This window comes from Wasmannia auropunctata, unplaced genomic scaffold (assembly GCF_000956235.1).
Source record: "Wasmannia auropunctata unplaced genomic scaffold, wasmannia.A_1.0 LD336053.1, whole genome shotgun sequence".
NCBI classification, from domain to species: Eukaryota; Metazoa; Arthropoda; class Insecta; order Hymenoptera; family Formicidae; genus Wasmannia; species Wasmannia auropunctata.
The window spans coordinates 1,882,337-1,908,344 of NW_012026837.1; the positions used below are offsets into that span (position 1 = coordinate 1,882,337).

Below are 26,008 nucleotides of genomic sequence, written 5' to 3' on the forward strand. Positions count from 1 at the left end.
ACCGTGAGATCTTTCTCGGCCCCTAACGCGTGTGGCATTTACGACGGTACAACTTGCGAAATTGCGATTTTCGCGACAATAATGATATTATAGCGATTGGCATGCTTTGCCGACTTACTCTTGGCCCTCGATGAGTTCGAAATCTCTCGATGGATCCGCCGAAATTTATCTGACACCTCTCTCTCGCATAGATAATACACATACACACTGCGGAATTAATTAGACAGTCCCCCCACATCTCCGCACTTTCTTTTATATACTTACATTCTTTCGACAATTTAGGGCGCATCCCGGAAGATTGAATAAAAAATTAAGTCTGTTTAAACGAACTGTTTATAATTTTATGCAATACGCAGAAACATTTTTTATGAAATAAATATATAAACGCACATATAAATACACCATATATTAACATAAACGCATGATGTATGTACAAAATTATAAATAGAATTCTATCTTGAGATTTGACGCGAGTTATAGTCTCGAGTGAGTTCAAGATTTTATTATCGCCCGAAGCTTCGCAATTTACATATAATTCCTAGTATTTTTAATTGCGTGACGTAAAATCTAGTGATCGACAACTGACTCGTCACTCTTGGACTCGTCATAGAAAATCGTTGCATGAGTCAGTGGAAATTCAGTCATCGTGTTAGTGTATGTACGTGGGTCAATGTCATATATAATTATTCTGTTTTTTTTTCTTTTTATTAGGATCGTTATTGAGGAATTATTATATTTCATAATCATTACCTCGAACATCTGCGATGTAAGGTAATACAATACGTGCGATATTGGTACCAAGATGAGATCTCGCAAAGTATCGTGATACACGGTTATGAGATGCAGCGCTTTCAGGAAATAACTTAGGAGTGCGCCGGACGATCGCGAAGACAGGATGTGACAGGCGTGTGTCGTTTGACGTGATATTTGTCGCCGAACGGTGGAATGACTTTTCCTTAACGTCGACGCAGGAATAATCTTTACGATTAATTAACGAAAAAGAAAGTGTTTTTTGATGAAGTGCGCTCCAGGAATTCGCAGCGTCCGCGCGCATCGGTATTAATTTTGCATAAGGTGAGATTTATTTAAATTATTATTATATCACCGTCATCTTATTATTATGTCATCATCATCTTTTTTCTTATTGTTATTATTATAACTTTGAGCTTCAGTTTCGGCTCGGTGCTTGAAACATTGAAAGAACCATCGCGCGTTTGATATTGTAGTCTGATATCACTTTAATTTCTCTATTTTTTTTATTTTTAGCATGCTTGAAACGTTGAAAGAACCATCGCGTTTTATATTGCAGTCTGATAACGCTTTAACATATCTCTCTGTTTTATTTTTAGTGGGAAATTCCGTTCGCCAGACGAGCGACCGTCACCCCGTGGAGATTCGCATTCGAGTTATAAACGTCGAATCGGCGCGCGTGGTCCGTCCCGTCCGCGGCCGTGGACGAGAGTGCCGTGGAGTAAAATTGGTGAGGCATCTCGGATGGACCGAGGGGAATCAATTGTGACGTGTTGACCGGCATAGGATATCGAAGGACAGCGGCGATCCGCGCACCAAAAAGGAAGGGGGGTACTGGCCAGATCCGGAGGATGGTATAAGAGAAGAAGGGATACGAAACCAGCGCCAGTTATATTGACTTTCTTTTAAGCGACACGCGCGTTACACACGTACACTCCGCGGGAGGATACACATTAAGTAAGTACACGCACTCGGATTTGTTTGCCGAAACACGAGGGTACGCGATTACGTACCCTCGCGCCTCGTCGCGCACTTAAACGTATAAGCGCGGTCGCGCCGCGGCTGCCGCAGCCTCCGCGTGGCTTGCACCGTCATCGCGAGGGTACTCCAAGTATCTATAAGTACCGAAACCGGTAAACGTTTCGACAAGCTCGACACCGGATGCTGTAGACATCGAAAAACACTTTCTTGGTACACCTGCGCGTCAACTGTCGCGTTATAAATTGTCCGCGAGTGAGGCCATTTGTTTGCGGCAGCGAAGTTTGTCGAGATTGTATGTACCGCGCGAACCCCGTGTGTCTTCAACCTGCAGCGGGTTTGTTTTTCAACGGCGTTTGTTTAACGTTTAATTTACAGAGATGCTTTTATGTATTTTTGTAAGGAAAAATTAATAATAATAAAGATTTAGAAAGAAATAATGTCAATTTGCATTGTATTAGTGCAGGACTGCCAAATAATCGTCCCGTTTGTTTCTTCGTAAGAAGTTTCTGATGTTAGTCAAGCAAAGTCAATTTTTTTAAGTAATCGAAGGTCTCTCAATTAATTCCAAATTTAGCTTACAATTAGTTAGCAGAAATGTTACTTTATATTTCACCGTAATTATCGAATGTTGAAAAACAGACCCCTGATTGTAGTACGCAGAGTACGTAGCGGACAATTTATAAGTATTTGCACATTGCACTCTCTATAAATATTAATTTTCTTAAAAAATTTGAAGCGGAAACTTTTGTGTTTCTTGCAAAAGCGCGCGCCAGATTTATGGGAGAGAACATAAGAAAGAGTCTCTTTCTCTCTCTGTCTTGCGAATTTTTTAAATATCCTCGCGCGGGGAGGGGGGATTATTAGCGACGAAAAGTCATCCGCCCACCGTGGGTATCGGTCTGCACAAAAATTATAATGTCGGAATGTAGGACGTTAGAGATTTAATGTTAAGTGTATCCGCGCCGTTTCCTTTCTCCGATCGATCGCGCGACGTTTTCGAAAGAGACGGAAGACGCGGGAGAGTCCCTTCGAGATAAATTACAATTAAATACGGCCCACATCGCCGGCGACTCTCCAATTAATCAATAATATTTTCTCGACCGCAACGTGCAATAACAGCGCGCTCTCGGCAGCGAGGAAAAAAAGCGTGCGCCGAGATTAATGCGTTTCATCAATAAAAATTAATGGCCACCACAAGGGAGCGCGTATGTGAGCGGTGTGCCTAAAAATACCCCAAGAAAACGAGTTTCGCCTCTTCCGCGTGCACGCGGAAAAGTATTGAGAAAGACTTTTACGATCTTCCATCGGCATTCTAGTTTCGTTAGATCAGTGGAAGAAATGGACAATTTTATGACCCTCGCGTCCGAATCGCCGGAAGGCTGTCTGATACCGAAGGTCAGTTGAGAGGCCAAGATCCGGCAGACGCGATTGAATAAACTACAATAAATTTTTGAATTTTTCATATCGCGTCGTGATTCACCTACCGGTCGTTGTTTATGACGGAGCAGATTGTCTATTCGCTCCTCTCCGTCCGCTTCTTTCGCAGCACGAATAATTTAACGTGGACGCAAAAAGCGCGCGCCAGATTTATGGGAGAGAACATAAGAAAGAGTCTCTCTCTCTCTTTCTCTCTCTGTCTCGCGAAACCCATTTCAAGGGTCTAACCGCCCTCTGCGCTATCTTCAAAATTGTTTCAAAATGCTAATCTTAAATATGTAAAATCCTATAGTCGACCAGATTCTTCTCGTAATTTATAAAGGTATTTTGTGAGAAGAATATCAGTATCAATTAAACGAGACGAACGTGGGATAGCGGCCAATGAGATCCTCCTTTGGAGCCTCGATTCGACCCAAAGGCTTGAATCATCGGCGCCAGGGATTTTTTTTGCACCGTGGTACCATCATCTTCGCCGTAATTGACCATTTTTTTTTTACCGCGTAGGTCGGTTATTCGACCACAAGTGGGATTAGGTAATACCGCCGGTGAGACCGATTCCGAAGTATCCTCCTCGAAGAATATATGTATGCGAATAATACGTTGCTCCTGGACAAATAACGAAAAAATCGTTCCGATACACGTGAAATATTCATGAGGGTCATATACTTTGGAAAGTGCTATTTATCTCGTTCTACGTACGCTCTCGCGAGAGCGACTCGCCTTCTCTCCTCGAGAATTCGTAAAACGCGTGTATAACATTTCGTTCGAGATCCGTCCGAAATATCGGGACAGACGTCATGCGTCTTCGGCTCCAGAATTCGTTCGAGTTCACCCGAGCGCGTCTGAGAAAGGAAGAAAAAAGAAGAAATGCGATTGATGAAAATCCCATCCATCATTTTCCGCCGGTCCGCGTAAAAATGCACGGAACGACTATAGACGCGATGTTAATGCAAACTATAGTTTGGGCAAGTCTTGCATAGAGCGAAGAGATCGAGATCGAGTTTGACTCGAGGATGATTTGGAAATCTGACTAAATTGGCCGCAAAACCTTTTCAGTTTTCCAATGCCGTATTTGTAATTTGGACACTTATTGGGACCTTATAAGACACTTTCGCCAAGGAAGCCTCGACTGCCTTCATTCCGCGCGTCCTCGTGATGCAGAATCGCTTACCGAATATCCTGTACCGGATAAAAACGTGATGTCGCGCCGTGACAGCCGTCGACTTTCGACCCGTTAAACGTTCACAATAATGATACATGAATTACATCAGATCCCACGCGCGCCAATTTTTGCGGGATAAAAAAAGGACCAGCGTACAAAAATAACACCGGTAATCTTCTCGGGTATAATCTCGGGATAAGATCGTAAAATGAGGCCCACGGCGGCCTTGCGTAGGTAGTTAAGCTACAGCGTTGAAGTGACAAGCCTTTGCAAAATTATGTGGCAATTGTAATTTGAACTTAATTAAATACACCGCGAGTGCGTGTCGTCTTAATTACGCGATTTAAAATCGTTTCGAAGTTATTTTTATAGGCGAAACAGCTGCAAATAAAGAAGTAGTCTACATTTCTTTGCCGAAGATTTCGCAACATTAATCCGGGATTCTTATATCGAACAGAAAGTGATTCCTCGACGTTCGCATTTTATTGATTGTTTCTGTAATTAATATTAATTTTTATGCAAGAATGCACTATCTGTAGTTGCATATCTATAAGTCTTGTTTATTCATACAGCATATTAAACAGATATATACGATAAAATAATATATAATTCAAGAAATATACAAATTAAAACAGCATTTTTCTGTTTTTTGATTAGGAATGTGAATAATTTAAATCGAAATTACAATAGTTTTTTTGCTTAGGTAACATCGCTCTCCCGTCACACGGGATTTGCAACTGTTTGCATTAAAATCTAAAATGTGTTACGCGCAGAAAAATGGATTCCAGGTAGCGAAAAGGTGTTCTACCAGAAATTATTTCCCAATTCGCAGATTAATAATAATTCCAATAACTCCAATATGACGTAACGTGTGGCGCGGCATTTAATTTAATTCCTGCCTCGTCCTCATGAATTCATCCGTCGAGTGCATAACAGATATATGACGTGTCATAACGATCGGGTCGCTTCATCGGTACATGGCTATTTTAGCGGAACGGTGTTCTCTCTTTACCCAAAAAAAAATTCAACCCGCAGCTTGTTCGTCATCTTCCCGATGCCGCGATCGAAGATACCCGAGACGCGCGTAGGTGTCCCGTTATGGTAACGCGAAATAATCGGTTGTGTATCGTAATATATCTCGTAAAACTTTGCATTCCTTTGGGGCGGACGTGTGCTATACGCGTGCGATGCACGCGTCTTCTTCCGCGTGCGGGGAAAGGCCGGTTCGCGGGTTACGTGTTTCGAGCCGTTATTTCAGTGTTTTGCAATTCAATTAATACCCGGGTGGTACCGGAAACCAACTGAAAGGGGGGAATCGTCAAAAGTCGAGGCTGAGCGATCGGAGGACGTCCGGATGATGGTCTCGACCTCGCTCGTCATCGCGAATTAAAATCCTGTGTCGTTGCTCGAACGCCGCGTCGCCGGTGGCAACGGCTCCTCAAGGACGGTGTAATTTCCTTCTTGAGATGCCCCGAGGATAATTAAGCGTTACATTATTCCTCGTGGGAAACCGACACGAAAATGAGCCGGGTATTTCCCTCCCCCCTCGATCAGGGGAGACCCGTGCGCGCGGAGTCTTTAGTTTTGGCCCACGTGCTTTCTCCTTTCTGCGCGATTCGCGCAATTAGTCAGCTATTACCACGCGCACCTTGCAATTAGTCAATTTCAAAGCGCCATTCTTACATCAGCTACTTATACACGAGCTCGTTTTTTTTCTCCTCCCGTCCGTGGAAGCATTTTTGTCGGTGCAGCGTTCAGCCGTGCCTGTTCGGAAAGAGTTTGATTTAATAGCCGCAAGTATAATTAGTTTTTTATAACAACCTTAATGCACTTTATATGTATCCTATTTTTTTATCTTATTCGTCGATGCAATATGAATCGTCATATATATCCGGATTAATAAAACCACGATTCAAGCAAAAGAGCAAAAGTTGCATTTTGATAGTTTCGTTTGCTATAGGTATATGTTAATTGGTAGTTTTATAATTTTTATTACACCACAAACTGAATCTTATTAAATGTAATTTAATCTTTTCTCAAGAAGCCTTTCGCAAACTTGTGCAACAGTGATAGGGAAGTACAAGGCGTTTTAATGGTCGCGGTTATTAATGAAATATTAAATACGCAAGTAACTCGCGCGCGTGCCAGGCAGCGCACCCGCGAAGTCCAAACGGGGTCAATGGCGACTTGATTTCGTTAGTAATCGTAATTACCGATTTCTCCCGCAAGACGAAAACATCCTCGTATAATATTCGCGCGGACATTTTACGACGCACGGGTCGCTCTGCTTACGGAATCTACGTGTCATCACCTTTGCCCGTTGGACCCCCACATCTCGCTCGGGATGGCGCAACGCGCCTTGGGAATTGTGAATAGAATCCATGTCACGGGGATACGCAGAAGGTTAATGCGTGGAAGTAAGAGTTATGGCGAAAACCGAACGGAGATATTCATATTCAAATATCACCGGTGGCGGAGTCTAAGAGGCCCGATCGGTCACAGTTTCAGAGCGATCGCCCGAGACGAAAGGGATGGAAAGACCGGGAAATATCGATTCTCTCCGCGCCGTGAAAAGTGCCGTACTGGAAAGACGAGATGGAATAACTAAAATCGATCTATTATCGCGATCTAGAAACGGGATTACATCATCATCTCCTCGCACGCGAGAAGACATTTGTAACGCGTGAAAGTGTCGGGTAAAAATGAGACTGGCCGGTTTCTTTCGGCGTCAATTTATTCTACTCGCTAACGCGGAGCGGTAGTAGCGGTCATTTAAAATCGGCAGACTTTACTTACACGAATCTGAGATCTGCTGCGCTTTGCTTTTCTCTCGCTTAGTTAGTTAAAAAAAAAAAAGATGCTTTTTCTCATTAAATGACACTCGTCGGTATATCCGCGAGCCGTATTGTTACTGCGACAGTTGACCAGGAGTTAAGCTCGATCGCGAACGGGTAAATAATTATCGGTAGCATATAATTATCGGAACAGCCTCGTGTTGCTGTTACATCTGTCAGCATCGAGAGCCGTAAGTGGAATTAAGCGATGAGGTAGGCTTTTTTCGGGGTGTTCGAAAAGACGCGCGCGAAAGCAACGCGAGGCGAGGCGACGTCGCGCCGTCGAAGAATCCGGACCTTTGAACTCTCCGCGCGGCTTGTTTATGTAATCCCGGCAGGCCCCGGCGCGACGCCGAGACATCATCGGGCAGTGTCGCGGATGCGTTCGATATTTCGTAAGCCCGGTATATAATATTCCCGGGGATCGTGCCCGATGCCACGCGGAGATATAATTGAGCCCGGAGAGAGAGACGGATGCAGACACGCGCGGGGACGGACGGGCCATCCTTGATTGCTTTCTCGTTTTTACGTTTCGCGGGTGGATATATCGGGCCTGACTGGGATTGGTCCGCGCCGTCGGATCGGGGAATGCAAATATAACCGGCGAAAGTTAACTTAATTATGAGGTCGATCGGCTTTTATCGAAGGTGAAAAGCTAGAGGAGACGCGACAACACGATTCGATCAACCCGGCACGCCCACCCTCGCTTCACTTTTCGAATTACAGATTGATTCCTCTTTTTGAAGATAAATATTGGAGAGAACTTTATTTATGCGGTATAGACCGAGTCATAACTTAGCGAATTCAGGCGATGGAATTCTATCAATAAATTTGTGCATTGAAATTTTATTTTTATTGCTCTCGATGAAGTCTTCATCTGTCGCTGAGAGCCATGGAATTATTTCGTAATGTTTTTACCATCGTATACCAGTCTTATGTAAATAATGTTTCTACATGCACGGAGAGAATTTTTTTTTAAATTTACCCTGCAAATCATGTTAATTATGGGACAATATAGTATTTAGGCAAATTTTACTGTGCATTACAATAAGATTTTGTAGTAAAATTTATTGTAGTGCACAGTAAAATTTACCTAAATACTATATTGTCTCACAATTAACATAATTTTCAGGGTAAATTTTAAAAGAAAATTCTCTCCGTGTACGGACTAGTTAAAATTAACTCGAAAGAATCATGTTTAATTCCCATTTCTTCTATTCAGCTTGTCCTTTATGATTTTCGACGGTGAATAATTCCATAGATATATTAAGATCTCGATGTTGAAACACGCAATTCTTATTTGGACTTCCCCTTCAGCACCCAGCTGAGAGGAGGAACATCTTTCATACGGTCGGCCGCAACGACGCGCGGGAACAATATCTTGATCCTGATAATCGCCGACACGCAAGCAAAAGACGGATTTCATAATTCACGCGCGGATGACATCAGAGAGTGTGAGAGAGAAAGAGAGAGAGAGAGAGAAGCGCCTTATTATTTAGCGACCTTGCTCCTTTCCAGCGGGTCCCGAAACAGCCGCGCCGCGTTAGCCCGGCCCGGCCGCTTGGCCGCGAGACAGGAACTTTCCCAAAAGTAAAATGCATACCGGGCGAGAGTAATAGGAGGTCAAATTCTCCGGCGTGAGAGGAGAACGTCCGAGTTTCCGGGAAGTGACGACCGCCCGACTTTTAATTTCTCTCTCCCGCGGGTTCCGCAAACCCGTCGTCGCTTCTCGGCGTGCGGAGGGATCCTTATCCCCGCGTTCAATCTCATATAGGTGGAGGAATCGTAAATTTTGACGAGACATATATCGCTGTTCTACGCTGGGAATGCATTACGTAACGAATAGTCGTAAAAATAATTTTGTTATCAAAGACGATCGTAAGAAGAATGAAAAGTAGAATTATGATTTTACACACGAATATGATTTGGAATAATGGATCTAGGTGTGAATCCTCATTGATCAGAATTAAGCTGAAGATTAAAGCTGTATCTTTACCTTGATTTTTTTTTTTACTAATCTCGGAGTAAAAGAAAATGCCGATTTTATAATATCTTGAACAAGGAGAATTACGACCGTTACTGCTGGCGCAACAGGATTGCCTGAACGGGAACGTAAAGAACTGCAGCCGAGCATTTAGACATTCGCATAAAAAAAGAATGCAGTATTTTATTCGTTTTTATGTGCTTCGCATTTTCAATCGCGCGTATCGTCTCATCTCGGCTGTCGCCGGACCTCATCTCACAGGAGGCTGCGGTACGCGAGATCGAAGGATAACGCCGTTACCGAACAGCTACAACGCGTTATCAGACAACCGTTTTGGAAAGTTAGATCGATGAACGCCGCGGGCTTTTTTTATTTCTTTCATTTTTTTTCGCGAGGTGCATGCACGGCCTGGAATTCAGACAACTCAGAAACATCATGTACGTCCGCATAGCACCATAGACATAATAGATGACATAGACATAATAGAAAATCGTACGATACTCCCCGTGATCGATCTTTTTTTTTTTCGGCGTAACGCCGATCCGAAATATTCGCTCTGACGCAACGAGGGGCAGACTGTAGACTTCATTAGACGCCCATTTATTAGTCGCTGTAGAGGAAAAGGAGAGGTATTCCATTTATTCGAATTTGTGATTGATGAGGTGCTAGGCAGCTAAAATATCAGGCGCACCGCGCTGACATTTCGACGAATAGTTCAAAAGGCTCGACATAAGAAAGCTCCTAAATGTCGTATTTTCGAAGATACTTTACTCATCGAGAGGGCTTCTACCTGGCGGTACCTACTCGAATAGCAACGTAAAACGATTATAAATGCCATTTACGAAAACATGTTTACGATGACACCAAGTGTCTTCTTGGCTTATTTTCCTGAGTTGAGTGTATAAATATACACTTAGAAAAACAATTATAAATATCGTAGAAACAGGAAGAATTTAGAAAACGCTTAAAACTCGTTTAGATCTGATTATTTTATCTACTGAACGTTACATACAGCAATAAATGCAACAATCGGGAAATACTGAAAATTAAGGATATAAAGTTCTGTAGGTAATTAAAATCGAAAGAAACTTTTATAGAGTGATTATTTTGACGTAAAGTAAATTTGTCTTTTTTTTTGTACCATACATACCCATGTAATGACTACTTATGTAATGATTTGAAAATATATATGCTTTTTATTACCTGGAATAATTGACTCTTACTGAAAAAAGTCATGAGTGTTTATAAGAAAATACGTATATTATACGTCTCGATAACGGAATCAATATCCGACTGTTAATTACGTGGCCATATTAATTATGTAGCGAGATATCGGGTATCGGTGAAAGTACTTATTGATTGACAAATCGAAAGTAAGTTTCTACTTGGCAGCTATTCGGTCGGCGATTGGCGTTATTAATGAGGACGTGAATATTAAGTATTTACGCTGGTGTATATGCATATTACACCCACATTACAAAAACGCTCGATGAAATGCGTCAAAATCAGCGGATTATTTATGCGCTTTCATGTCGCAAGACAGAAAGAGGGAGAGAGAAAAAGAGAGTGAGAAAAAGAGAGATAGTGGGAGGGAGGGGGAAAGGTAGGTAAGAAGAAAAAGGAAAGAGAATTTTCAAACGGTTTCTGTGCTAAAAGAGGAGATATGTATATACGTGTGCGCGAGAGAGCTCGCACCCGGATCTTAATTTCAATTTCGGCTCCGTACCCGCCGTCATTAGGACGGTCGCCGGATTAAGCGCGAAATTCGACAAGTCTGATTTGTGCGATACTCGGGTAATCTGCGTAATTCAATGAAGGAGAAAGTAGTAGCACTAATGTATACGTGAAAGTGCGCGGCCGGGGATACATTTGCAGGGGAATGTTTGACAGTTGGGGGACCGCGTGTCCGTCCCTTGCCCACCGGTGAGCACTTATCATGGAAATCGAACGCATCGTGAATTTTCGGCGTTTCGGCATATATACCTCGCATATACTTTCTCCCGGTCAGAACGTGGCGCCGTTAATCCTTCGCGATCGGTGTTATTATTTTTATCGCCGCCTTAACAGCCGGGAAGCCGGTACCTTAGGCTCGAAAGTTGAAAGCAAAAATTCCGGTTGCGAGACAGACTCAGGTCGCGAAAGCCCGGAGGAAAGAAATATTACGAACGCTGGGATCATTCAACTTTTTTAAACGTCGGAAAATGTTACAAGTAGTAAAATTTGTATATATTTGTATAATCTATAAATAAGCTATTGTTAATTACTTAATTTCTTAATAAATTATACCTAGAAATGTATTTCTCTCCAAAAAAGTGTTTTGCTGATGTAGATATATTTCTAGGTGTCGCAAAATATTGTATCCCTATTTTATGTTTAAAATATTGTTTGTCACATGTAGAATTTATAGCAACAACATTTAAGCAATATTTTCTAAAAAATATATTTATTTGTCTCGTCGCTCTTTTTTGTGTATCACAGTCAATTTTTACAAATGAGTCTAATTGGCAACATGAATAGAGGCACGACAGAAAAAGTTTTCTTTCTAAATTTCCTAGTTTAGATGTAAATTTTGTCTCTGTCATTTAGATTGGTTAAATATATACGACATCACGGTATTTGCTAATTATTTATCTTCAATTAATTTTTAGCAACCAAAAAATTTTGACTGTATTTACAAGATTATTTTTTTTTTAGTATTCCAGTCCACGTTCGCCAAGCAGTAGCACTATTCTATAGTGGGAGTTGAAAAACTCATTTGTCTAGTAGAAAGTGAAAAGGAGTAGAAAGCGATTTAAACATTTTTTTAAAATTAATTATTGATATTGGTGACCACAGAGGAATTTGATTTCACCCAAATGATTCTCCTCAAATTCCTTTTCCAAAGGAAAAAGTATTTTGTATTATACGATTATGACTCTGACGGTTATCTCAAAAAACACACACGAAGAGTTATATATCGCATAAACTTAATATATAAGACGAGCGTGTTGTATTGAATTTTTTACGGTATAATGTTAGGCGCGAACAGCGTGTAATTTGCGCGTCACTCTCACGCAAATCGCGTTCGCGCGCTGAATTGCAAAGCAAATCCTTAGATCATCGGAAACCTACGGGACTGGGGGAAATCCATAATGAGTTCATCACGTTCGTCTCTCTCTCGTGGGTTTTGAATTCCACGGCGCCTTTTTTTTGTGCGACCAGAGATGCACGCGAGAGTGACTCATGAAAATTTGATCGAGGCAGGATAGACGTCGCGTAGTCCGGTAACACACACGTCGGATGCATATTAATCAACTTTTGCCGACATCGTTGAACATTTCACGTTTCACGTGTGGCTCGTTATATATATATATAGAGACGTTATCTCTTACGGTTGAAGCATTGGATTTAATTGCATTTTTTATTCTTTTCTTTTCCAAGTTCTTCAGAATTAACGTTATAAACTGAAACTCTTTCATTTGAATTAATTCCTACAAGTTCTCAGAAGAAGTATATTACACTTGCCATGTGATATTTCGATCGTTTGAATAGAATAATAGAATCAATGAAGGGAATTTGACATTTAGCTTGAACTGGATGAAAATTGGATTATCACGTCGCAGGCCATTTCGTTTGTCGGCTGTGACCCTGACCTGACCTAATCCAGCGGGGATGACATCACTGACAGGAGGATGTGTTAGCACCTACACTCGGCGGGCATGTAAATAAGGATCGATACTCCATACGCGGTTCGGGCATAACGCATAATTTTCATATAAATAGACGAACAACAAAAAGATCGCACAAACGGATCCTTGAACGCGATTATTTCATCGTTAGAAAATACCAGGCGATACGAATATGAAAGTGTTCCTATTCATACGCCTCACCGTTGATATCTGCCCGTCCCACACACGCGCGCACGCTCGCGCTCACGCTTACGCAATATTAGAAATAACATACAAGGTGTATCGAAAATCGTATCTGGCCACTCGGTCGCGGATTTCGTAGTGGACCGAATGTCACGATCGATGAATAATCATCTCGAGATGTTTGTGTACATACGATTTTACCGGGATATAGTCCGTGACAGTCTGCACGTATGCTACGATAGCACTCGCGACATTTAGATTACATTAGAATAATGTAGATTGTAGATTCATACGCAGATCTTGCGATCTATATACGGTCATTAACTTCCAACTGGAGAGTTTGCGTTAAAAACCTGAAATATTAAGCGAATAAGAATTAGCCGTGACATTTAAATGACAAATTATTTCTCTCGCACAAGAGCTCAGAGGTCCGAGATCTTTTTTCGCTCGTACCGATCATTAAAATTTCCAAAGAAGAAACTGCGCAAAAAAAAAGAACAAAAAGAAAAGAAAACTTGGGGCGATACTTTATATTTCCCTGCCCATAAATTCATAAATCTCACCGGTGTCTAGCGGAGGATCGCGGATGCGCCACGAATGAATTACTCCTACGCGAAGCCTTGTTCCCACGTTGCAACTTCTGCAGCCGCAATTCTCCGCCGCGATCGTCCGCTAGAAGCTCAGAGTATCCTGTTTGTAGCCCGCGTTCTAACGATCCGTTCCACGCATTCGGGTCGGTGGTTGCTAAAACACGGGCTAAAGCGGGAGTGCAATAAAATTTTAATATAATACCCTCGCGCAACGATCATTCTTCTCGGTCTTAAAATAATTCACCGCGCCGCCGCGCCGGCCGCCCGCCTGCGCGTGTCGCGGCGGAAGAAGAAAAAAGCGTTGTTGCAAAAGTTTGCACAACTTTTACAGCGCGTTTACACACATATGCGATATACGAGATATTCGAGAAGAACCAGTCGCGACCGCCGCCGCCGTTCAAAAATCTTTCCTTTCTTCTCTTCCTCTCGTTCTCGTATAAACGTCGCGCGCATGACATCGAGAATTGACGCTAATGGAATCTCCGTTTATTTACTCGCTCGCCGCGCGCATGAAATTGAATTATATAAAACTCGGGATAATATCACTTAATCACTTAATATTGTCTTCTTTTTTTTTTGCTCTTTCAGATTTCCACGATGAGGCCACCGCTAGAAATGCTACTAGTTATAGTAGCGTTAGCTACGCACGCACGTGGACTCCCCTATGGAGAACTGCCACCTCAATTGCAGACACGTGAGTAACGCAAACAAGCAAGGAATTCGATGCATATCTTATTCTTTTTTGATACCGCAATCATAAAGATGAATTTTATATTGTCTTGTAATTTTTTATTACAAATTTTCTATGAAATGTCAAGTCTGAGAAACGTCTCGTTTTTTTTCTCCGTCTTTATTTGCTAAGTTTTTTGTTCTGTGATCAAATATTTAAAAATTGCTGAAAGAAAATACGAGTTAATCTCTCAATGAAATCAGCCGTTTGTCTTTAATTAAGACGCATTTCAGAAGACAAGCTCGTCTGGTATGGTGACGATCGTGTTTCTCAAGCTCAAAACAACGTCTATCCTACTTACAAAGATAACATCGTCCCGCAACAAATTGGCCAACCGCAATTTAATTGGGATCAATCGCAGCAAAGTAAGACCTCCGCGCTTCCACGTCACTTTGCTTATATAATAAGAAAACTTTGCTTAACAAAAAACGCAACTTACCTATTGTATTATTATAACGTGTAGTTGCCGCAGATACATTCCAAGGATACGAAACGCATGCTCTGTCAGAATCGCAGAAGCAACTTAATCCCGACTATGCGTATCAGTCTGATCAAACGCTGCAGTATCCTAGCGCCGTGGACGGCTTCACCATCAGTTGCAGCGGTAAAAATAAAATCTGCGTGGCGAAAAGTCTTTGCATCGACGGCTACGTGCACTCCCTGAAGCAAGGCTTTATTCGGCCAGGACAGGTGAGATAGGCGCTTTTGGTTATTCTTTGACGTTATTAATAATCTTTTCGCGTTCGCATTTTAATGTTAATTGGCCTCGATAGCTCGCAATTCAGACTTTAATAATTTTATAATATTTGCGCGCGCAGGTGCAGGAGTGCAAACTCAGCCACGAAGTCTGTTGTACCGTGCAATACGATTTGGATAATTCGCCGTACGATCAAATTAACACGGTGCCGAAGGACGATCGGTATCCGGACAATCTGCAATATCCGGAGCCTACTTTGGAAAACGACGAGAAGTACTACCCGTACGGGGAAAATAATCAGGCGGACGTGACCAACTTGAAGCCTCCGCTAGAAAATAACGCCGAGCTGCAATCCCCGACAGACAATGGATACCAGACCGCTAATCGGCCTCATAACGACAACGTAAGGCCGATCGAACCAATCGATTACAATCAGATACCTGCCGATACGAATCAACAGGAGCAGTACCAAACAGGTATGCGATGATGTCGGTTTCTTTCAATGTTTTTTTTTCTTTTCTTCGTATTAATATGGATTGGCATTGCAGGCGGTACCAGTGATAGCGAGCCAGTCTTCCCGGTAAAACCGATCGCTACGAACTCCAATCCCGCGGTCTTCCAATTCACGGTTCACATGGGATGCGCGGCCGCCCTGCTCTGCGTAGAAGAGCAGTACTGCACGTTAGAAGGAATGATTAGTCCGCAACCAGTTGCTCTTACCAGCAATCAGCTCCTGCGACGCGTTCCGTTAAGTGTAAGCAGTATAAAAGACTTTTTCAGAAGACATTTATCAAATGAAAATGATTAGAAACGCTTGTTTAACATTACAAATGTACTCATTTTAAATCACTCATAGTCTGTAATAATGTTATCTGATAGAAATACCGCAATTAATAAAATAAAAATAAACTGTCGCGATTAAAAAGAAAAAATAGAGCGATCGGATCGCGTAATTGCGAGTCGTTCGTTTCGCTAGAGCTGCAGAATCTCGGAGACCGGGGCGATCGGCAAATGTTGCCGCGACCCGAACTACGTGGACCCGTGGCCGACGGGCAATCTACCGGCCAACTACACCGGCGGCTTCGACGAGCAGGGCTTCCCGACGTTTCTGAACATCGCGAAGGTGCGTCCGCCGAAGAAGCCGGTCACGCAGCCGCCCGTCAAAACGATCCCCAGGCCGCCGGTCAGACCGCCCGTCGCGCCGCCGCAGATACAGGAGGAGCTGCAGCCCACGAACGTCGTGCCCCTGGTGCCGGACGATTCCGACCTGATCCCGCAACGCGTGCTACCAATCTCGACCCAGATCCCGATAGTGCCGCCGATCACCACCCCCGCGCCGTTCATCAAGAACGACCAAGACTCCATTCCCATCCTGCCGGAATTGGAGTTGCCCAACAATCCATGTGGAGTGAGAAATTACGTAAGTAGCTCAAGAGAAAATTTTTTTTTACTTCCACGGGAGTGATTTTGTTTAGAGGCATTTATTACTATACCTTTTACTACTTAACGTAGTATAGGAAAAAAAATGCCATCCGAGAATGCTAATATTATGAAAATGTTTGAGGAAGATTTTATTTATAATACGTGACTGGACATTTTATATGTATTTCTGTACAAAAGGGACAACGCCCGACCGGCTTCAGGGAGACCGACGCGGCATTCGGAGAGATTCCGTGGCAAGCGATGGTCCTGTGGTCGGAGGAACGTAAGATTTTGTGTTCTGGCGCGCTGATATCACCAGACATCGTCCTGACAGCTGCCAGTTGCGTAAATAGGTACATTTCAGGAAAACGTAATACATACCTATCTACACACATACATTATACATTAAATGATTTATTAATTTACGAAACTTAAAATAAAATTCTATTAAAAATTTTCAATTTTTTACAGTACGCACCGATTTTAATATACGCGTATTTTGATTCTTTGAATGTTTTCGATAAATTTACACATAAAATTATAAATAGAATTCTGTCGCGAAATATAAGTTGTGTAGAGCGAATTTAAAGGCAAAATAAAAAAAAACATTTATATTCTTAAAGAAGATCTCTCATAGCTATTTATCAGATTCAATTTGTTTATTGATTGAGCAACTGAAAGGCATTTGAATTCCCTCAGATTTCCAGCGAGTGAACTGTCCGTGAAACTCGGAGAGTGGAAATTGGGTTACGAACTTCCGCAGGAGGAGCCGCTGCCGTTCCAAATCATCAATGTACAAACGATCAAGTATCATCCGGGATATGTGGAGGGGTTACCCAGCAACGATACCGCTATGCTACTCTTGGAGCATCCCGCGACATTTAATTTGCATATCAACACGCTGTGCCTTCCCGATAACTATCAGGTGCAAGGAACCTCGCAATGCATCGTGACAGGATGGGGAAAGTCGATATTGCAAGGTAGACATATCTCGACGTTTTCATCGTTTAATAATAATGAATGTTACGCATCAATGTTAAGCTATGCTAAAAAGATACGTGATAAACAAATGAGATTGAATAAATATACAAAGGTGCAAATGTATTACAGCTCATTACGCTGGTGCCATCATGCACATGGTCGACGTGGATCTTCTGACTCACGACGTTTGTCAAAATCGTGTCTTGGGTACGGAGTCCAATATCAATGTCGCGCATAACATAATCTGCGGCAAAGCACACGAGGAGAACAATATGTGCCAGGCCGACATCGGTGCGCCGCTGGCTTGTTACGACGGCAACGGAGCCTACCACATCGCCGGGATTTACAGCCAGGATACCGGCTGCTTGCCCACAAATCAGGTACCAATTTCACGATTTTGGCATAAATTTTGGCAATTTATTTCACATTAAAATAACTTCCATGATGTAATTAAATTAGACTTTTTAGATTACACTTTTCCATTTTATTTTCAAGAACTGTATTGAATTATAATTTTATCGCAGTAGCAAGTAAAGCACATTCATTTCCTCTCGAATAACATTTAGCGTACGCTTCATCTATAATTTTTTTATCGCTTTAATTTTTTTATCCATTTTTTTTATATCTGCGCGTTACCAAGATACATCAATTTTTGATACTTTACGGATCCTTCGGTGCTTGTCTTAGGTGGCGACATTCACGCCGATCGACATCGCCTGGGTGAAACAGACTATGTATCCATCCGAGCCTAAGATAGACGCTAGCGATGACGGCTACGATTATCAAAAGAGTAACTTACCAGCGGGTAACGAATATTTGCCACCAGTGTAAAGGTAAACGTGCAACGGTATACATTCATACTGTTGTGTAGCGTATTTCTTTTTTTAATACTCACGCGAAATGATAGAACGAGGAAGGCGCGGCAAACGCACTCGCATAATACTCGACTTAGCGTAATGCTGCAGAGAATAATTGGTGGCGTTTTAATCGATTTTTATGCTAAGTCGCGAGAAAGAGTCGGAGAGAGCAATCGTCGGGAGAAAACGATTGTGCATTACTGATAATCGTCGATACTAAATATAGACTAAAGTACTTTACGCTTTTGAGTATGTTGTTATTCGGAATTTTTACAATAGAGGAAAACGCGATATATATACATATACATATATACAACATCAGAATTTTATTAGAGTGTAAACAGAACTCGACATCAAAATTCAGCATTCCGAAACGAGGGAACTCCAATTGACAATATGACAATAAAAAGAATACATGAATTTTTAGGTTTTATAAACGCAAATATATTTATTTGCCTGGTGTAATACAAAAATAATATAAATGTGTCTGTACATAATGGGGAACGTCGTATAAACGTATATGCTTCTGCGAGTAAGATTAAGCTACCGGGGGAATCTGTCGAAGAATTATATTACGTTTAATAAATATTTGTTAAAGAATATCAAAGAGATTTGAACCTAAAAATCTCCCTTCATTTATATTATAATAATTCCTTAACAATACCTTTATTAAGAAGAAACGTGTAATTATATCTCCTTGAACAAATTCCTTTGCGAGGATATAAATAGAAAGCAAAATTAAAGCACTATATTATTTTTTTCTAGTCCAGACAACACATATACGTCTAAAAGATGTCTAAATGATTTCTAGGTTGTCTGGGAATTAATGTGATCAATTTATCTTTTTTGAATATGACAATCCGTTATTTCCATTTAACATTTCTATTATGAAACGCACAATAAATCCTACTGTAGTGATAAAGATTGCTACGCAACAGAGTAGAAATCCGATCACATCGATGAGAGATAGTTGCCACCAGGTCAGATCCATCGCGGGCGATCGCAGAGAATCCTCGCCGTATTTAATAACGTACTCGATCCAGTAATTAGCTGTGTCGACAGCGTTCAATGGTCGATCGAGGAATTTTTGGGACAGGTTCCGCGCAGTTTCCCTAGAGGTGGAAAAGTTATAAAAATGCATTCGATATAGTTACCGTTAAAAATAACGAGAAGATAAACGCATGCATATTCGAGATAACGATTAAACACAAACATAACGTTGTGGAAATAGAAAGATATGAATAGTGGAGTACGCATGTTATCGCGAGTTTTTACATAAAATACGTTCCTGCCAGAGTAGTAATTTGCGCGAATATGCAAAATTGAAGATAGGGTCTATCTACCTGTACAGAGGGTCCCGTAAGATCGTGTTTAAGGCTGCGTCCATGCTTTTTTCGGTAATCGTGTTGATGTCCAGTCGCAGGGCAATGTTTCTGGCAACGTACGCGTCGATGTTCGTGAATTGATCGGCGAAGAGTGGTATACCGATCATGGGGACACCGCATGTTATCGCTTCCTGCGTGCCCATGAGCCCGCCGTGAGTGATAAAGGCTCTTATGTTAGGGTGTTCTACGGCATTGCATATTAAGACAATTTTATAATTTCCGTAAATTTATTTTAAAAAAACGTTAAAAATTTGCAATTAGGTTTTTACTTAAAAAAAACTTTAAATATTTGCAAATATTTGCAATACATATTTGAAAATTTACATAACAATAAATATCAGAGAAATATGAAACTTATTTTCATATTTGTTGCTTGAAAGACCGGAGAGTTTTAACGTTTCGGATCTCTACTGATAAAATCTTCATATATTATAATAAGCAGAAATGAAATAGATAGAATGAAACTCACTCAATATTTTAATTTGCGGCATCCAAGGGGACATGTAAATGTTACTGGGCAAACCGGACGGCAATTTCTCCGGATTTGGTATTTTCATTAAAACCCGCACAGGTGCTATTTTGCTAAAGGAGGCGTAAAGTATTCTCAGGAATTCGTGTGGAAACGTCTCAATCATCACCATCGAGCCAAAAGTGAAATAGACAAAACCATCTTTGCTATCATTCATCCATTTCTCTAATTCCTGCAGGACAGACGGTTTCAGCGCGAATAAAACAAATTATATATTTGCTAATTAACAATTTTATCTTATATACATATATATATATATATATAAGATAAAATATTATTAATTAAAATACTATTAATATTATCTTATATATAATATATATATATATATAATATAATATATACACATATATAAAATAAAATAAAGATAATCAAATAAAAATTGACACGTGTCGTGTTATCATATGCATCTGATCAATGAGTTATGATAGATGGAACATTCCGCTCAAACTGTTCTATATTCCATATTTCTGCTTGAAAAAAAGACGCGATATTATATTGCGAAATATTTCACGATATTGTGAAGCGATGAAGAATTGTCAGGTCTAATGCATTTATCAAGTCATGACCGGCAGATCCAAGCAGAAGCAAAAATAATATATTATTAAATAATAAGCTGTCTACAAAGCATCTTATACGCAGATGAGTAATGAGAAAACGATAGTATTTTATGTTGCGAAATCTTAATCTTACATATCAGCTTCCATTTTTACTAGTTCTTTGTCACGCGCCAATCCGACAAGCATTAATCTCCGGCGCAATTTCCTTGAAAATGCACAAGTTGCAAAAAAAAAGAAACATTTTGCGTACTGCTGACTCACACAAATTGTCTATCTTTTTTCGGAGAAGTGTTATCAATGTTACTCAAATTACCAAGTATTATTTATGCACGCGGGCGTAATTCGTCGGCGTGCGCTACATCGAAAAAGTGAAAACGGCCACGAAAACGGGTCATAAGAGCCGACTCACAGGCTGCAACTTCTGGTCCTCGTCTTGGACATGGATCCCCGCCACGTCCACCGCGGCAGGTGTCCTCGGCGCTATCCCATTTAGCGCGATGTGAGAGTTGATGAGGATCAGCGACACCTTCCTTTCCAATTCCCGTACGCTCGGCATATCCGGCCCGAAATGCTCCCTTATCAACTTGTCTTGCTCCCGTCTCGTGAGATAATCGAAATACCATTGATCAAAGTACGTGCGCACGGTGTTGTACAGACGTTGCCAGAAAGTCATGGGCCCGGTGAAACTTAAAACGTTGCTCGGTACGAAGGCCAGGCACGCGGGTTGAGCGATCAGCGGAGGTAGCCACGGATACAGCGACGTGGTGCTGACCCCGATCAAGGGAACGTTCAATAAGTGGGCGATGATACCGAAGCAGTGCGCACCGAAAACCTAAGAAGACATATGAATGCCTAAAGTAATGGCCATTAAAAGATTTTATTGTATCAGCTTGAGATATTAGACACGAGTTAACTATTATTATTGACTTAGGAAGATTTATTGATTGACAAGAGAGGCTTTTCGCATTTATCAAATGAAATAAAAAAACAAGAATTACATATGTGTAATATCGCATTGCATGTACAATGTTGTTATGTTGTTATGATGATCGCAATAATAATCAATCTTTTTAGCTTAGATAAAGGGAAGCAAGAACAAACAAGTTTTAGTTGACTGTCATTCTCTTTCCTAGATATTTTGTCCTAGATATTTGCAAAAGGTGTTTTGCTAATTTAGAATGCTGAGATAAGAAAAAGGAATGGTAAATTTTATTCAATTTTTGTAATATAATGCAAATATTTATGCAATATTCATTTACATATAAGGCTGCAATGAGAGCGCAATTAGTATCGACGTATGTTATTAAGTATTTGATTTTCAAATACATATGAATTTGTATTAATTAAAATTTACCTTTGACATAAATATATTTCGTCTAACTAAAAAAAAAGAAATTGTTCAAACAATTCTTTAAAAATTTTATATTTCTTTCCATTTATTTACTAGAACTTGATAGAAAATTTTAACATGGAAAACTGATAAGCTTTTTGTATTAAATTCATATCTAATATGTCTAAGTACATTTTTACCTAAAAAATTTACGTTCCATTGAGTTGTAAAAGTTTGTTGATAGATAAGAGAAAGGCGTGTCAAAGATTTATAAATACGTTAGTTGAGATGCTATTTTGATTCATGGTCATTTAGAAGAAATTTAAAGTACTTTAATACATGTCATGGTCGTCGTTATATGATTGATCATTGTATCAATTTCGTGTTGTTGCAACATTGCAGAAAGAATCAAAAGTTCATCTCTTACGTCAGAAGTGTAACTGCTTGTTGCCTATTGACCTTCTGTTCATGTAATATGAGATGATTAGAAGCAGAACGTCACGACAGGAAGTTACTATCAATACTATAAAGAAAGTTAGTAAGAAAAATGTCCGATAAAATTTGATGTTTAGGTCAAACAATTATTGATAGAAATATTGAGACGCAAATATATTGTAGATTGTGCTTCACTTACGTGCATTTCTTCCTTATAAAATTATTAGTTTTATGAAGAAATTTATTATTCTTACAAAGTAGATATATATATTTTTCAGCAAATAATTTAACCAAATAATAATTTTTAGCTAACTATTGAAGCTGTCGAAATAACATATCTTTCTAAAGATATTAAATATATACTGGAGATTCGACGTTTTCAAGATGTACCGTTAAAATGATAAGAAAATTATATATTTTAATTATAAGGTTTTGCAAAGATTTGAAGAAAAAGCGGTCTTCAGTAAATAATATTTTGTAACCATTTAAGAGATATAATTCTTTTAGTAATTAATCTTATGCTCAATCTTTGTGTATATATAATCAAAATCTTTATAAAAAGATTTTCCAAATATTACTAAAAATATGATGTAAAAATCAATTAAAAAAGAATAATTGGAAGAATCTTTTTAAAATTATGTCTACAGTATAAAATAATAATTTCTTTAATAGTTTAATAGTTAGATTTTTATTATTAATTTGAAGAAAATAGCGACTTTTTCATTGTATACCTCTATAAGCACTGCATCATAAGGTGGATCCTTCGGCTGCGATAGAGCTTTTATTTCTGGATCTGCTAAGTGTTCGCAAAGATCGTTTCCTGCCATCGTCGCGACAATGTATGTCGGATTTGCGCCGATCAAATTTTGCATTAACTCAAATGTCATATTGTTCACCAGATGTATAGGTGTTGGTAGCTTTACGATATCGGTGTAATTTGGGTAGGGCTTCTTCAGTGGAAATTTGCTGACCACGTCGATCTGATGGCCCTTTCTGGCCAAGCCCTTCATCAAGTGCTCGAACATAACAAAATGACTCTTGCCTTGAAAGGGAAATAGTCCGAGCAAACGATATCCATGGCAAATCGACAGACACAACAACCAAGGGAAAATCACTAATAGCACTCGCATTTTTCATCCGTATTTTTATATGAATTTTGGTCCAAAGCACCTAAGGAAAATGAATCAACTCAGTTAACGTCAGATTAAATTTAAAGTTATTTAAATTCTATCATTTTAGCTTTTAAATATTATATTTTAGATTAATATAAATTTAATTTTTATTTTAATTTGATTAATATTTAAATTCTTGAGTTAAATTTTGGCGATTTAATAAATATAAATTAATAAATAGAGGTGATTGTGTGCAAGTTAAATAGACAAATCACACACTTTTGGAATTATATCATATTAGTGGCTGCACGTTGCTACACACGATGACAAACTGACAATTTTAGATACGTATTACTGTTTAAGTCATACAATACACAGTGGGGATAGAAAACGATAGCATGTGTGCTAAAGACTTATAATACTACCTGCTGCATAACACTACCGATTTGCTTGAATTAGTACGAAATTCGTCCGTGCCATAAACTATGTCATTCTGAATAATCAGTCGTCTCAGGTAATCTGTTGGTAAGATAACATTTAATTGTCATTTGCAATTGTCATTTAATCATCAAGCGAATGACAAGCAAAAGTACTGATGATACGTTTCCTCTGTGGTTTTTTTTTCCATAAACTTAGCGTTAATTTAAAGATAAATAATATATAAATCATCTGTAACGTTGGTAAAGTTAAGAACTCGCAAGCTTGCTAAAACGACAGTTGAGTAAATCAACTAATCTGAAGGTTAAAAAAAGGTGCGAATTCTCATCTTTTTTTAAAACTTTTTTTATGTCATTGTGGTAAAAAGGAAAAATTTTATATAATTTCTGCTAGGAGAACAAAGAAAAAAAATATTTAAGTGATTTATATGTATATGTATATCATAAAAGTAAAAAACTTAATAATTTCGAAATGTAAGTGAAATCACCCACTGAAGCACATCATGAACAATTTAATTATTATTTACGGTTTTTAATAGCTTTTAATCATTTGCACGAACAACTTACATAACGTGGCAAGAAGAGTACGAAAAGTACTTTTTTTTAGCGCAGAAAGTTAAAATGCATTTGTACGATATATTCCCAATTTTATTTTTAACTAATCACCCTATTCTTTGTGTTACCATATTATATAAATTTGCATGTTATATTGTATGTTGTGTATTTAATTGAATACAATAATTTAATTTAATTTAATAATTATAATATTTCAACAGGTAACAGTCTCTGTAGCAAAAAGACATAAAATATTAGAGATTTTAATTATATATACGTATATCGTTATATAAGATAATGATTCAACAAAAACAACAAAAGGTGTAATTAGAACTTACAACATGCGAGACATTAGAGTTAAATATGATCTTGCGTGACAATCTGAGAAGATCTGGTATCTAAATTGAAGGCAGAAAATGGCGTCTACTTCTCTTTTTTTCTAATTTTAACGAGTAATATTCGTAATACGATCGTGTAATATATCAGTATAGATACAGTAATCAAGTATTATACATATATATATATATATATATAAAATAATATATTGTCATGGTGTTGAAAAAATATTTCAATGGATGAGATACGGATAAACAACATACATATATTCCAATATTAAAGCTGTTGTAAAAATTATATAATAATAGAATGAAATGTAATGTGTGTTGAATCACGATCTTGTACCGGTCCGCGTAGACGCGATTATATTAATACTACGATCTTTATTATTTACAGGTATATATTTATATTAGTTTACCTTTTCCAGATGAGGAAATTGACAAGCGTTACCGTTGTGCGCCGCAGCGCTATTGTTTTTCTTTTCTAAAGGGCAAAAAACTTTTGTTTTAACAAGACGTTTGAATAATGTCGTCCTGGTTGTTAAGCCGGTAAACGAGTTCCAACGGCTTGCGATAATTTATAATAATTCGTTCAAACATGTTAATTTATACAACACGATAACATAAAAAGTGGAATAGCTGAGTCTGGAACAATATCGCAGGGATAAACATCGACTCGCGAATTTTAATTCTTCATATAAAAGCACACGGCCGTACTTCCTTGCGCTTTTCGTTGCGTTGTAAGTTATCAAAGAGTTGGATATGACACTTGGTTAACGCTTCTCTCTTACATTTCGACATTTGAATTTATATTTTATGAGGACTTCATATCGCTTTCGTTATCTTCCTCTTTGTAAATAATGCTAGACTTTTATTTCAATCGTATATTTTTTTATTAACAATCGCTTTATTTTTGCTAGGCATTTTGAACTTACAGTTATCAATGTCCATAAAATCGTAATGTTACGCAACGTAATATCTGTCGAATGAATAAGAGAATCTCGGTGAAGTCTTTACTTAGACGATGATAAATAATTAATCTTATATATAATATATA

General features: G+C 39.3%; 2 protein-coding genes across 6 annotated transcripts; one reads left to right on the forward strand and one right to left on the reverse strand.

The window, feature by feature from the left end:
• The first annotated feature begins 406 nt into the window (after nt 1-406).
• LOC105451010 lies at nt 407-18,876 on the forward strand. 2 transcript variants are annotated; one of them, XM_011691186.1, is made up of 12 exons: nt 407-1,074; nt 1,350-1,707; nt 14,178-14,283; nt 14,553-14,684; nt 14,783-15,009; nt 15,138-15,492; nt 15,565-15,770; nt 15,993-16,436; nt 16,637-16,791; nt 17,138-17,418; nt 17,549-17,799; nt 18,107-18,876. In XM_011691186.1, exons 3-12 carry the CDS (start codon nt 14,187-14,189, stop codon nt 18,248-18,250), a joined length of 2,292 nt encoding a protein of 763 aa, XP_011689488.1. In that variant the 5' UTR covers nt 407-1,074; nt 1,350-1,707; nt 14,178-14,186; the 3' UTR covers nt 18,251-18,876. The 2 variants fall into 2 exon arrangements, with proteins under 2 accessions (XP_011689488.1, XP_011689489.1); XM_011691187.1 differs by lacking the exons at nt 407-1,074; nt 1,350-1,707 and adding an exon at nt 13,674-13,732.
• Nucleotides 18,697-25,733, reverse strand: LOC105451009 (UDP-glucuronosyltransferase 2B31-like). 4 transcript variants are annotated; one of them, XM_011691183.1, is made up of 8 exons: nt 25,669-25,730; nt 25,371-25,596; nt 24,050-24,143; nt 23,244-23,682; nt 21,157-21,579; nt 20,131-20,362; nt 19,620-19,845; nt 18,697-19,388 (listed from the first exon to the last, which is right to left on the reverse strand). In XM_011691183.1, exons 4-8 carry the CDS (start codon nt 23,640-23,642, stop codon nt 19,109-19,111), a joined length of 1,560 nt encoding a protein of 519 aa, XP_011689485.1. In that variant the 5' UTR covers nt 23,643-23,682; nt 24,050-24,143; nt 25,371-25,596; nt 25,669-25,730; the 3' UTR covers nt 18,697-19,108. The 4 variants fall into 4 exon arrangements, with proteins under 4 accessions (XP_011689485.1, XP_011689483.1, XP_011689486.1 ...); XM_011691181.1 differs by having other exon boundaries at nt 25,371-25,733; XM_011691184.1 differs by lacking the exon at nt 24,050-24,143 and having other exon boundaries at nt 25,371-25,733.
• Between the last annotated feature and the right edge of the window lie 275 nt (nt 25,734-26,008).

Bases quoted from the DNA above. Each gene is read 5' to 3' on its own strand.
- LOC105451010 (XM_011691186.1), top strand. From the start codon at position 14,187: ATGAGGCCACCGCTAGAAATGCTACTAGTTATAGTAGCGTTAGCTACG. The intron at 14,284-14,552 runs GTGAGTAACGCA...GACGCATTTCAG, and splicing joins GCCACCTCAATTGCAGACAC to AAGACAAGCTCGTCTGGTAT. The intron at 17,419-17,548 runs GTAGACATATCT...AATGTATTACAG, and splicing joins GGGAAAGTCGATATTGCAAG to CTCATTACGCTGGTGCCATC.
- LOC105451009 (XM_011691184.1), bottom strand. From the start codon at position 23,642: ATGCGAGTGCTATTAGTGATTTTCCCTTGGTTGTTGTGTCTGTCGATT. The intron at 21,580-23,243 runs GTATACAATGAA...ATGTCTTCTTAG, and splicing joins ATGATGCAGTGCTTATAGAG to GTTTTCGGTGCGCACTGCTT. The intron at 19,846-20,130 runs GTGAGTTTCATT...GCAATGCCGTAG, and splicing joins GCCGCAAATTAAAATATTGA to AACACCCTAACATAAGAGCC.